A 13424-nucleotide genomic window follows, 5' to 3' on the forward strand; every position below is an offset into this window, starting at 1 on the left:
GTCTAAACCACAGCTGAAATCATTAATCAGTTTTGTGGTTTCACTGTGATCCACAACAGCGTGTAATGTGAACTGTAGGCATCAGGTTGCGTCTCTACCTATTGGCATGTGTGATACCTCATCTCTGGAACGGTCATGAATCATTCAGCATGGCAGTGAAAGAGCTTCCTGAATGCCTTATAGCAGTCTCCGAGCCCTGCAAAGTAAAATGACGTGCATGTTCAGTGTTAGCTTCTTCTGGCTTACCTTACTTTGTTGGTTTTGCACCCCAAAACTGGAAACTGCTTTTGGATCGAGCATAGCTCTGGGATTACCTGATAGATCTTCCTGCAAACCAGGTAACTTGGATTTTTGGGACACAACTATTTCGAAAAATGACCAAGATTAGCCATTTAAAGAACGATCTGGATTTGTTCATTGCTAAAGGTTTTTACTGCCCAGAGGAAGGTGTGGGTCCAGTTCCATGTCCAAGAGGAACATTTGGGCCAAGTTTTTGGGCCACATCAGTAAATGGCTGTATCAGCTGTCCACCACATCACTATGGACCTAGAGAAGGTATGAGCAACTGCGTTCCCTGTGGGACCTGGTCACACCAACCTCTGTCAGGACAGGACAGCTGTATATGTTTGCGAGAGGGACAGGTCTTTCAGGTAAACTGTGCGTTAATATTGTTAATATGTGTTTCCAAATGTCTGTAGCTAAATCTGCTCAAACAGACGCTCACGTTTCAGTTTAGTGAAAGTCTGTTACCTGATCTGCTCTGCTCTCCCTGACTGCTGAGTGATCTTTTCATCAGTTACTGCTCACTAGGGAGATGAGTCAACACCAGGATTTATTGTCTCTCGGCGTTGTCACCTTTTCTGACCGTAGGCCAGTGATGGGCTGTGTCCCTGCACTTTGGGATATAAACCTATAATGAAAGGGGAGGCTTGTGTGTCGAAAGTCTATGAGATCTGCAAAGACGGAAGAGCACGCAACCAGCTTGGGGAGTGTCTAGACCACAAGCAATGGAAGCAGTATTGTTCTGAACAGGTGAGTGTTGGATAGGAATTTTGGAAGTGAGGATCTAGTGATTCTAGTAACTTAGTCAAGATTAGGCTCTTGCCCCATAGTTAAAAGGGAATAAAATAATCAAATAAAATGACAAAAAAAATCTAAAATATAAATATAAAATACTACACTAAATGTTATCAAAATATGTTAAATTTGAAAAAAATAGATGTCCCCTCAAATATACCCACTATTTTAAGGTATAGGCTGCTATTTCGGACACAACACTATTTACGTTTACAGTTCATAAATTGACAGGATTGACGGAGTGAGTCAGATGTCGAAAGCGCCATAGAGCTGGAAAAATCTCACCTTTTTGTAAATAAGAGGAAAAAATATATGCACGCCTTTCGCAGTGACATCACATACATTCGCAATGTCGAAACTTGAAAAAAATGTGCTGACAGATTAGATAAATGCTTGGCTATGATGCTTTAGCTCAAAATATTTTTATGAGAGCTGGAATCAAAATTGTCTAAAATGAGAAAGAGATTTTTAGCATTAAAACACTTTTAAATGATCATAGAAAGATGAACTTACCATTTTTGTCTTATGGTTTTAGCTCTCTTTATAAAAATATTACATACCTCTTACATTTTAATAACTTATCTTAAAACATGTTTTACTATTAAACGTTAAAACTTTAACTCGATTATTAAATTATTAAAATTATTAAAAACATCATTGCTATTTCTCATAAGTGCCTCAAACTATCTTATAGTCGCGCAAAAGGCTTTGTTTATACATTTACGCATTTGGTAGACGCTTTTATCCAAAATATGTGCAATCCCTGGGATCAAACCCATGACCTTGGTGTTTTCTGTGTATTATATTGGATGAAAGTATTCATATATCAATGAATACAACCTCGTTGTCTGTTTACATAGCATACACAACCTGAATGGTCTCATGTAATGAATACATATGATATAGGCAAGTGACCTTAGGGGTCACTGAGTTTGATATGTCCTTTTAAGCATTATATCTGCATAGGTCTCAAGCACATTCAGCAATGCTGTCATTACCTTATTTAGCTGTAAAATGAAACCTAGACATTTGATTGCTTGAGAACGGTTCCTGTGTGCTCTTTTGAACTCTATATAACATGCTTATTTTGAGGAAATAAACAAGCTTGATGCAACTACACTTCTGTGTCAGTGTCTCTCGCTTCCAGAGCTCTGCTGAGAACATTCTCTCTCAACATCCAACACATTTATTAATCTGGAAGATTTGAAGACCAATCCAAGCACAGAGAGAAACCTATACAGTTAAAAAAAGGAACCTAGAGTTGAACTCTGATCTGTTTTGAATAAAAATGTTACGAATGGCATGCGACAAAGCTCACTAGTTTGCTCATGTAGGAAGTCCAATGCATGTTTTCCATTATGTTGACCTTTAAGTCACTTTTACCACTAAACATGACCTCTGTCCTCTACCCATCGATTGGTCATGGGGCAATGATGCAGGAGACCCCATCCATTGCATGTCATTTGTTGCATACTGTATCTCCAGGTATGTTCATCTCCTGAGGTTTATGAAGGCTACGATGGCTCCTTGGGCCTGTGTTTGTGCAAGGGCCTGTCCGGGCCCGAACAGGAAAGGATTGACTGTGTGGGCTGGTGCCGAAACACACAGATTCCAGTTCTGCAGGTGGTTTGCACTGAAAGCCTTTACCTGCTTTACACAGAATCAAATCGACAGGTCAGACCTCATTTATGTTATGCTTTGGTGTTACTATGTGGGCACCACCCAATATGACACCTCAATATCGTCTGCATGCGATAGTAAGAGTCAGTGTACACATCCTCAACACCCGCAATTGATCTGGTTCGACCCATCAAATGAATATCATAATCCATAGGACAGTCAACTATTATAAAAGAAACACAGTACGGGTAGACAGCTTTTTAATAAAGTACACAATGTGATGGTGCAGGATATCGAGAGTGTAATACGGCCCCATTGAGACACAAGTGAGAGTTTAGCACAAACAGTGGTAAGATATCACTCTGACCTATTTGTCACTAACGCACCCGTGTGTTTCCTTTAAAGGTGAGCATGTCTGGAAGCTTGCTGGAGAATGCTCTTATACGCTGGGACTCCCATGGGAACTTGGAGTGCAACACGCAACTTAACTTCTCCAGGCCTGTGTACACAGTGCAGACAGGGGGTGAGTGGTCAGAGACAGGAAAGAAGATATGGTTTAGCCACTACATTGTATTAACAGCCTGACCTCTGTTTGCTGTTGTGCAGAGGCGGGCTTCTTTGGTCTGCACAGTGCCGTCCCTGTGGAGGTCCAAAAGTTGATTTTGGCTCACAGCCAAGACACCAACAGCCCCTTTGAGCTCCCAGATACACACAACGTTGCTGAAGAGGACAGAGGTAACATATACTAAGGGTGCTGTATAAGGCTTTGGTCAAAATGGATGTTAATCTCATTTGGTTTACCAATCTTTGAAACTGTTTGAATCTTGAATCTATTACAATCAATTTATTTTAACTTCTAAAGGATACATTACATTTAAAAGGAATACTACAACCCCAAAAATTGTCATCATACACTCATCCTCTGGTTCTTTCAAACAGAATAGAAAGATTTTATGCCGGAAGTAACCCCAGGCAGTCAATGACATCCTCCAACACATCCCTTTTGACCAAATAAAATAAACTCAGACTATTCTCATTTAGTTGGAAAAAATTGCTAGCCAACCAACACTTAACCTCGGTCAAACAATCATACAGAGATTGAAGGGATGATTTATCCTTGCTTTTCAATGGCAAATAAATTTGTGAGTCATCAGCATACAAAAGAAAATGAATGCCATGTTTTTCAAAGATCATTCCTAGAGGGAGCATAAAAAGGGAGAAGAATACCGGTCCCATAATTGAGCCCCGAGGAACCCAACACATGATAGGGGCAAAAGATGAAGAGAAATTCCCTAGACTGACTGAAAAAGTTCTATCTTAAATATGAAGAAAACCATTCCAAGGATCCACTCCGAGTGCCAACCTGATCTCTAAGGTGGTCAATGAACATCTTATAGTCAACTGTGTCAAACGCTGCAGTAAGATCTAAAAGTAGCAACACAACACAATTTCCAGAATCAGCTCCACGCAGAATATCATTAGTAACCCTCAAAAGCGCTGACTCTGTACTATGGCCATGTCTAAACCCTGACTGTTGATCTATCTGAAATGTTGTTCTTCACCAAAAAAATCATTAAGCTGTGCATACACAATCTTCTTCAATCTTCTTCAATCTTCTTCAATATCTTACAGTAGATAAATAAGAAAATTTTGTGATAATCACTCAAAAAAACAAAATATTCAAAATCCCATGAAAAACCTTTAATTTATCTTTCGGCCATTTGCGTTCTGCCCTCCTACACTTTGCCTGAGAGCACGGGTATTACTACTCAACCAGGGCTGTGTCTTTACCTTTTCCTTCACAAATTTCAAAGGAGCCACGGGATCTAAAATATCTGTACATGTAGAGTTGAACTGATTAACCAAATCTTTGGGTTCAATATAGGAAAAGGAAGACTTAATCAATGCAGTTAAAGGAGAATCCTCAAAAGCCGCTGAAAATTGACTAGCAGTACAATGAGTTAGAAAGCGAGAGACAACCGAGGCAGGAACATTCATACTCCGCACATACATGGGAAAATAGGGCTTAAAAGAATTGTCTTGTGATCAGAGAAGACAGTGTCAGCAATTTTCACACTACTAACTGAAATCCCCAAAGATAAAACAAGGGCAAGAGTATGACCACGCTCATGTGTTGAACCAGAAACACACTGTAAAAAATCAAATGACTCTAATAAATTAAAACAATCTTTGACAAGGCGCTTTGATGGAGAGCAAACATGTACAGTCAGGTCCATAAATATTGGGACATCGACACAATTCTAACATTTTTGGCTCTATACACCACCACAATGGATTTCAAATGAAACGAACAAGAGGTGCTTTAACTGGAGACTGTCAGCTTTAATTTGAGGGTATTTACATCCAAATCAGGTGAACGGTGTAGGAATTACAACAGTTTGCATATGTGCCTCCCACTTGTTAAGGGACCCAAAATAATTGGCTGTTCCATGGCCAGGTATGTGTTATTCCCTCACTATCCCAATTACAATGAGCAGATAAAAGGTCCAGAGTTCATTTCAAGTGTGCTATTTGCATTTGGAATCTGTTGCTGTCAACTGTCAAGATGAGATCCAAAGAGCTGTCACTATCAGTGAAGCAAGCCATCATTAGGCTGAAAAAAAAAAAAAAAAACCATCAGAGAGATAGCAAAAACATTAGGCATGGCCAAAACAACTGTTTGGAACATTCTTAAAAAGAAGGAACGCAACGGTGAGCTCAGCAACACCAAAACACTCAGAAGACCATGGAAAACAACTGTGGTGGATGACCAAAGAATTCTTTCCCTGGTGAAGAAAACACCCTTCACAACAGTTGGCCAGATCAAGAACACTCTCCAGGAGGAAGGTGTATGTGTGTCAAAGTCAACAATCAAGAGAAAACTTCACCAGAGTGAATACAGAGGGTTCACCACAAGATGTAAACCATTGGTGAGCCTCAAAAACAGGAAGGCCAGATTAGAGTTTGCCAAACGACATCTAAAAAAGCCTTCACAGTTCTGGAACAACATCCTATGGACAGATGAGACCAAGATCAAGTTGTACCAGAGTGATGGGAAGAGAAGAGTATGGAAAAGGAAAGGAACTGCTCATGATCCTAAGCTTACCACCTCATCAGTGAAGCATGGTGGTGGTAGTGTCACGGCGTGGACATGTATGTGTCAGTGGAACTGGTTCTCTTGTATTTATTGATGATGTGATTGTTGATAAAAGCAGCAGGATGAATTCTGAAGTGTTTTGGGCAATATTATCAGCTCATATTCAGACAAATGCTTCAGAACTCATTGGACGTCGCTTCACAGTGCAGATGGACAATGACCCAAAGCATACTACAAAAGCAACCAAAGAGTTTTTGAAGGGAAAGAAGTGGACTGTTATGCAATGGCCAAGTCAATCACCTGACCTGAATCCGATGGAGCATGCATTTCACTTGCTGAAGACAAAACTGAAGGGAAAAGGCCCCAAGAACAAGCAGGAACTGAAGACGGTTGCAGTAGAGGCCTGGCAGAGCATCACCATGGATGAAACCCAGCATCTGGTGATGTCTATGTGTTTCAGACTTCAGACGGTAATTGACTGCAAAGGATTTGCAACCAAGTATTAAAAAGTGAAAGTTGTTACTTTTGGTCCCTTAACAAGTGGGAGGCACATATGCAAACTGTTGTAATTCCTACACCATTCACCTGATTTGGATGTAAATACCCTCACAGTCTGCAGTTAAAGCATATCTTGTTCTTTTCATTTGAAATCCATTGTGGTGGTGTATAGAGCCAAAAATGTTAGAATTGTGTCGATGTCCCAATATTTATGGACCTGACTATATATTGAAATCCCCTTAAATGGGGAAAAACAGACTTTTTCAATGTTTAAATGCTAAAATCTGATCTCTTGTGCATCTGCCAACTCAGAAAACGTAAAAAAGACAAATCGTTTTATGTGAGCCTATCTCTGCAAGCTGCACACTGAGCACATGAACACCTAAAAAATATGATACAATATTTTTTTCTACTATGTTAGTCAATGATGCCTCAGAAATGTCAATTTCTGACAATCTTCCAAATATATTTTTTTGCAAAACAAAGAAATTCATAGAGATTTGGTACAACTAGAGGGCGAGTAAATGATGACAGAATGTTCATTTTGGGTGAAGTGTTCCTTTTTGTTCAGTTCCGAAGAAAAAGATGTACATTGTATAACAGTTTTAACAGAAACGTTGTACGGTTCAAGCATTTACATATCTCAAACTACAGATCTGTTTAATTACGGACTAGTGACTTAATAAATGCTTACACATTAAATACACTTTATAGGAAAAAAGAGGACATTCAGACACATCCCAGACAGTACTGCACATTTTATGTTTGTTAAAACAGTACATAATTTGTTTATTTGTCTGTTTATAACATAAAGAAACTGTTTTGATGCACCAAAAAAATCTTTTGCTGCATGCCTGTGTGGAAAAAACTCAAGATGCTTTATGCATTTTATAAAAAAAATATTTTAAGGTACCAATGAAGACAAAATGGAAGAATGGAGCTCTCACTGGTCCCTCAAATCATCAGCATTAATTTCGTCAGACAGGCAGCCAGGAGGAATCTTAAACCCAACAGCATGTCTGCATCCAGGAGACATTCTTCTCTTTACTGTGACTGAACAACACTTCCCTCAGTATGACGTGTAAGCGTATGCTGTCGAGTGATTTATTTCATTGTTCATCTTTATTGTCCCTCATCGTCACTTTTTTCTTATTTTCAGAGACAACTTATATAACACTATTGCTGATTTTGACTGGGGACCCTTGAGATTACTGGCACAGGACCAGAAACTGCCCAAATCTGCCCATTCCTTATTCTCCATGAGTTTCAGTGATCCTGGGGTTTATGTCTTTAAACTCAGCAGCCACCACCATAGACACATGGTATTAAAATCTTTAGTATCTCTAATTACAGACTCCATAAAGTTAATATTCTGTCAGAACATTACTGGTGCTTGCAAAGGCAATCTGTTCTTGATGGACAATAAAAAATAACCTTATAAAAATAACACTATTAGAGGAGCATAAAAAGTGAGACCCATATCTGGCCGCCAGAAAATTATATAGACTTACGGGTTGTCTATTTTGACTTTCTGACCGTTCTCCATCCACCTATAGAAATAGCTTAACAACCACATAGGAGCACACTAAAACCCATTCCCTAGCAACTTTGGGAACCATTCACATCAAATTAATGAAAACATTTGGTTTAGTTTTCTGTTGTGTTTTTACTGGAACATGTTCTTGTTTGGTTCATTCAGTATGTGAGGGTTGTGCCCCCTGGAGGAGAATGCTATGACTCTGGGCCCTTCTTTCCTTCTGACCCACATCATTTGACTCGCATGGGCATCGCTCTGAGGCGCCAACTGCTGCTTCGTCCTGATTGGCCGATGATTGGTGGACTTCTAGTTGGAGCTGTGCTAGTCTTGTTCCTGTGTGTCACAATATTGGTAGGTGATACACAAAGACGAACTGCGGCACACAATGGTTATTGAAATGACTGAACACCGTGTCCTCACAGATCTTGTTCAGAGAATACGGCTGGCCCGAAAAACTGTCAGCTCAAGTCACCTATCGTGATCTGCAACTCGGGTACAACATGGATGATTATTCATCTAAGGGATCCAGGGTGGTGGCTGTGAAAAAAACGCATAGAAACCTGCAGGTGGGCTTGACGGAGGGTTCTGTGGAGAGAGGTAAACACAAGCACTACAAACTTATGGAAATCTTTTGTTATTGCTATAGTGTGTGCAGCTCATTGCACACACTCCTTTAGTGCTGGTCAAAATTGCTAAGTATTACCAAGGAAGGCTGTTCATCTTTTTGATTGTCTGAAAAAAGGTTTTATTCAAGTAAGTCCATTGAAAATGAGGGACACCACATTATGAAATAGACTTCTTTGCTTATACTTCCCAAAGTTGCCAATTATACTGACCTGGTCTGCGCTTCGCAATAACGTTGTCTCTTAGCGGGGTATGAAGACTCTAAAGGTACATCTTAACTCAATCTGTAACTTTTCTAGGCGTGTTCCCCAAACTATACCTTTTGAGGTTACATATGGTAAACCTAAGTGTGACGTTAGGTTTATGTCAATGCCTGGAGAATCGATTGTTCGCTCTACCTTGGGTTACAGAGTGGGTAAAGTATCGAGGAAACTATCATTATTATAAAGAAACACTTTAGAAATAGTAGAAATTGCATTTATCAGGGCTCACTGAAATAGTATAAATAAAGAAAGAAATATATGTGTGTGTGTGTGTTTGTATTTATAATTTTGCATGTGTCATATCCCGGACCATCACGGCCATACGTTTTCTGCGTTAACTAGTTACATTAACTGGCTGTTTGGTTGTTTTTGAAAGGGTCATTCATATTCTCATAGTTTGCCATCGTGTATTAATGTTTATACACATTTGTGTATAGGGATAAGTGTCCCATCCAGAATACCAATCACTCGTGGGACACCCGCAATGGCATGTAAGCCTTGATGTGCCTCTATCAAGTCGTGCCTACCGAAAGGCATACGTATGCAATCGGTGGCATGACGGAGCAGGATGTTTGTCACTGAGTGAACACAATACCACACCGACGTCTTTCTCAGCCCATATTCATCCCCAAACACCTCCAGAAATGTCCCCACTGCATAAAAACGAAGAACATGCAGCAGCTTATTTTTGGGTGCTGAGGAGGTAGCTCTGTTGAGTTTGTATCGACAAAGATGGGCCAACAAGATGCAAGAGCTACAGAATTTGCTCCCGTGGCAGGCTAAATTTGTTTAGAATTCTTTTGTCTTTGATTTAAGACAACAATTCGCTGTCTCGGTGCCATAGTTTGAACAAACTTCCCATCATTCTCTTTAAATAGACTACGCCTTTCCTGTCAAATGGTTTGCCTGGTGATGTGCCTTGGGATAATAGGCTGTAATTAAAAACGCTAACAACCATCAGTGTAAGACAATTTTATTAATGAAAACACTTCAATATGTTTATGTGCATTAAATCCGAGAATTTTATTTGTAAAAGTAAAATGTAAATGTAATAATAAATAGAATTTTATATTAAAATATTATATTAAATTTTATATGTGAAATTAAACTGCGATGATGAAAAGTTTATTGCATAGTGGTATGAACCATCAAAGGCGATAAGGTATAGCTAAGAGCGGTCCAGACCAACCTTAAGAAAGTCTGACTTACAGAAGGTACACTAAACTAAGGTTTTGAGAAACAGGTATTATGATAAGTTACTTCTTAAGTATAACTTAAGTACGAAGTAACGTTTGTAAGGTTTTGGGAAACGCAGCCCAGGACTGTAAATACTGTATCCAAGATGGCTTATCTGCTTTCAAGAGAACTGTGAATTCAGGCTAAATGCGTCACAGATAACGTAACCTAAAACATATAGCCTTTACCTTTTGTATGTTTTAGGGAATCCCTGACATTTTGTCAGAACTTTGTCTAGGTGTTAGATCTATAACCAAAAATTGCCCTTCGCATTCACCGCAGTGATTGTCTGATGAGTTATGACTAGTGACATCTTTGACTTTCCTCTAGTATTATACTAGCTAGAATTCCTGCACGCTCTACTTTGCCCACAGCGGTAGCTCTGGTGTCAAGTGAGTTCTGGGACTACGAAGAGCAAGTGGATCTGGAAGCCTTCAGTTCCAACATGTTTTACGACATCCTGCTCAAGCACAGCGTGTCTGTCACGGCGCGCCTCGGGCAGCTCAGAGGAGAGGTGAGACCTCATGAGAACAACAGCCCGCCTCCCACCCCCCAAAGCTTCAGATGTCACCCTCATAATGTACAAACATATTCACCTGTACTCAATAACATTACATGGAGATGTTAGACTGCAGATAACATTCTCTCCTGTTGCACTTTTGAGTATCACACTATGTCGAGAACAGTAGAACTGTTACTTCCCTTGGGCATTGTTCGGGATTAAGTTGTACAGTGAGTTGTAAGAATATTATTTCTTTGTCAATCTACTCCATTGAGTGAAATGTGTTCTCCCACTGTCTATAGGTGAAGCTGCTCTATCAGGGGGTGATGGGGAAGTTGAGAGAGCTCCACCCTGGCCTAAGGATGTTAGGGGGGAAAACAGAAGGACTTGAGAGACAGGTTAAGCAGGAGATGGTCCGGAGAAGAGTGATGGGGAATCAGCTGGTCCAGCTGTTGGAGGGTCAGATTCAGATACTGAGGGTGGAGATGAGAGCGCAGCAGACCATGCAGAAGAACTTCGGAGCGAGATTGAGGGAGTGTTTAAGACTATTGAGACTGCTCACTGAGGGCCAGGAATCACTCTGGGATGGACATATTAAACAACAGTATGTGTGATATTTTGTCTTTTTAGTTTCAGAAGATATGAAATTCTTCCCTTACCGTGGTACATCTCATATTTTTTCTTTTGGGGTACGCCAAATCAAATTTTACTTAAAATCCCATTATAAAACAAACTCATTTAGTCTTTCTTGCCGTATCACGTTCACATGCTTGTAAATGTTGCAGCAAAATCATAACTTAAAAATGCCTGGGAACATTAAATCTATATTTTTACATAAGAGGCCAAGATAAAACAGATACTATACTATAGTATACTATCAAATCCTCAAAAACTTTACCAAACTTTATTATTTGCACCTAAATAATTAAAATATGTGACCTGTCTAAAAAATCGAGGCTAACGTCGCATAATCTAATGTTGAAAATCAGCGCATTGAATAAGTTGAATGATTAATCGCATCTAGAATAAAAGTTTGTGTTTACAAAATAAATGCCTGTGAACTGTGTATATTTATTTTGTGTTTATAAAAAAAAAACATAAATGTACATTTATATATTTAGGAAATATTATATATACATATATTTCAACTATTTTTACATATTTTTTTACTATATACATTATGATTATGTGTTTGTAAAAGAGTTGTCAAACCATTAAACGCGGATATATATATAAATGTGTACATTTTTATACTTTTCTTAAATATATGCGTGTATGTTTTTATAAATAGAGTATTGATATGCTTATGTTAGCACAAACTTTTATTCTGGATTCGATTAATTGCAATTAATTGTTTGACAGACCTAGTTTATAATACAAAATTAATATGCACAGTATGTAGACATATACTGTATTGTGCATCAACGGATGCAATTAATTGTTGAACAGCCCTAGTACTTTATAATCAGTACTTAAAAATGTATTGTAAATTATGAAATTACTGAAATTATTCATACATTTTGCAAAAAAAGTAGAAATTAAGTTGGCTCCCTAAGCGTTGATTTCCATCTTTGATATGTCCCTACTCAATATTAAAAATAGTGAATATTAAAAATATCAAGGTTATATTTTGACAGAATATTCTTTATATTACATGGAATGATTTTATTTAATAAAAGTACATCACAAAAATGACTTTGCTTTTACGCACAAACAAATTGTGGTTACAGTAGTAATACAGTAAATAACTCTCAATGTGTCCATGCCTCACTAGAGTCCGATAACCTGTTTTCTGTACATTGCAGTGTTCAAGAGCGAGTGGCTATGCTTGTAGATGAGATGTCTGAGATGGTATCAGTGGAGAGCCAGAGGCAGGGGGCCTGGGTGGTGCTTAAAGAAAGCACTGGAGCACAGCTGTTATGTCCTGCCACTGGATCAGTCCTCAGTAGAGACGACATCATTGGTGAGGCCTTTACCAAATACAGTACACAGACGTACGAAATAGTGTAAAGTTAACCTTCTGACCTCGTTAGATATAATAAGGAATTTAATCTGTTTTCTATTTGTATTGAAGTTCAGTGCCCTAATAACTGTACAATCTTGCCACCTTGTGGATTTTAGGAATTACTTGTAAAATTTGACAGAGGAGCGAAACCACTGGGTGGGGCTATTTCATAACATTGCGCACATGTTTGACACTCAAATCCTGATAAATAGCTTGTTTAGCTCAACATGGCCTGCCTGTGGCATGACTGATTGATTCAAGTTTGCAGAACCGCAACACGATTTCACTCCTTATCCTTCCTCAGCTCCTGATGGGTCTGTTAGAGCTTGTGATGCTGTTCATGTAGACCCCCTCACAGGCCTTATTCAGCCCAACCCCAATGCCCATATGTTACTAGCCAGTGGGCACAGCATGCCCGTGCCCCCCGACTTCTTCCTTCACCCCCAGACTGGCACACTGCTGCCCGTTGTAGGGAATGTGGGCTTTGATCCAGTTACCTCCACCCTTGTCTTCACAGCCGATGATTGCGTAGGTGAGTCATGACTTTACCAAAGTCCTATTGAAATGTTTGAGTATTTAAGCAGTCTGTCTATGTTTAGGTGAGGTGGGCAAATGGGAAACACCACTTCTACCTTTTATTCCATATCCTCCTTCACGGCATGCTGAAATCAATGGCGCTTCGAAGCTACGGGGGCTTCGTTCGGGTCAGAGGCTGGTGCTTGGCGGACTTATGTGCGATTATGATTCTGGAGTGTTGGTCCCTGTTCTGGCAGTCACCATTCACCAACAAACAGGACTGGTTTATCCTTTGGGTGGCATGCACACGTGCCCGTTCTCACGAATGCCGCGGCCCATTCAGGTTGGCTGTCCCATGCTGGACCCACGTACTGGCAACTTGGTGCTCATAACAGGGGTCAGTCTTGACCCGTTTACAGGTCAGTAAACTGCGAATGGGCATCATAGTG

General features: G+C 39.6%; 1 protein-coding gene across 4 annotated transcripts in view; it reads left to right on the forward strand.

Moving 5' to 3' along the window:
* The window catches only part of si:dkey-103g5.4 (uncharacterized), a 25041-nt gene continuing 11617 nt past the window's right edge, over window positions 1-13424 (forward strand). For 2 of the 4 annotated variants that reach the window (XM_056757189.1, XM_056757187.1), the window contains exons 1-15: window positions 1-338; window positions 427-650; window positions 871-1032; window positions 2563-2751; window positions 3103-3220; window positions 3304-3432; window positions 7202-7373; window positions 7452-7614; window positions 7992-8180; window positions 8252-8426; window positions 10327-10466; window positions 10757-11058; window positions 12260-12417; window positions 12764-12991; window positions 13059-13394. In XM_056757189.1, the coding sequence (XP_056613167.1) occupies window positions 173-338; window positions 427-650; window positions 871-1032; window positions 2563-2751; window positions 3103-3220; window positions 3304-3432; window positions 7202-7373; window positions 7452-7614; window positions 7992-8180; window positions 8252-8426; window positions 10327-10466; window positions 10757-11058; window positions 12260-12417; window positions 12764-12991; window positions 13059-13394 (2851 nt within the window). In that variant the 5' untranslated portion in view covers window positions 1-172. Of the gene's footprint in view, window positions 339-426; window positions 651-796; window positions 1033-2562; window positions 2752-3102; window positions 3221-3303; window positions 3433-7201; window positions 7374-7451; window positions 7615-7991; window positions 8181-8251; window positions 8427-10326; window positions 10467-10756; window positions 11059-12259; window positions 12418-12763; window positions 12992-13058; window positions 13395-13424 lie in introns of those variants that run through there. The other 2 variants (XM_056757188.1, XM_056757190.1) reach the window with 2 other exon arrangements.

The sequence above is a fragment of the Triplophysa dalaica genome, chromosome 9 (assembly GCF_015846415.1).
Source record: "Triplophysa dalaica isolate WHDGS20190420 chromosome 9, ASM1584641v1, whole genome shotgun sequence".
Classification (NCBI taxonomy): domain Eukaryota; kingdom Metazoa; phylum Chordata; class Actinopteri; order Cypriniformes; family Nemacheilidae; genus Triplophysa; species Triplophysa dalaica.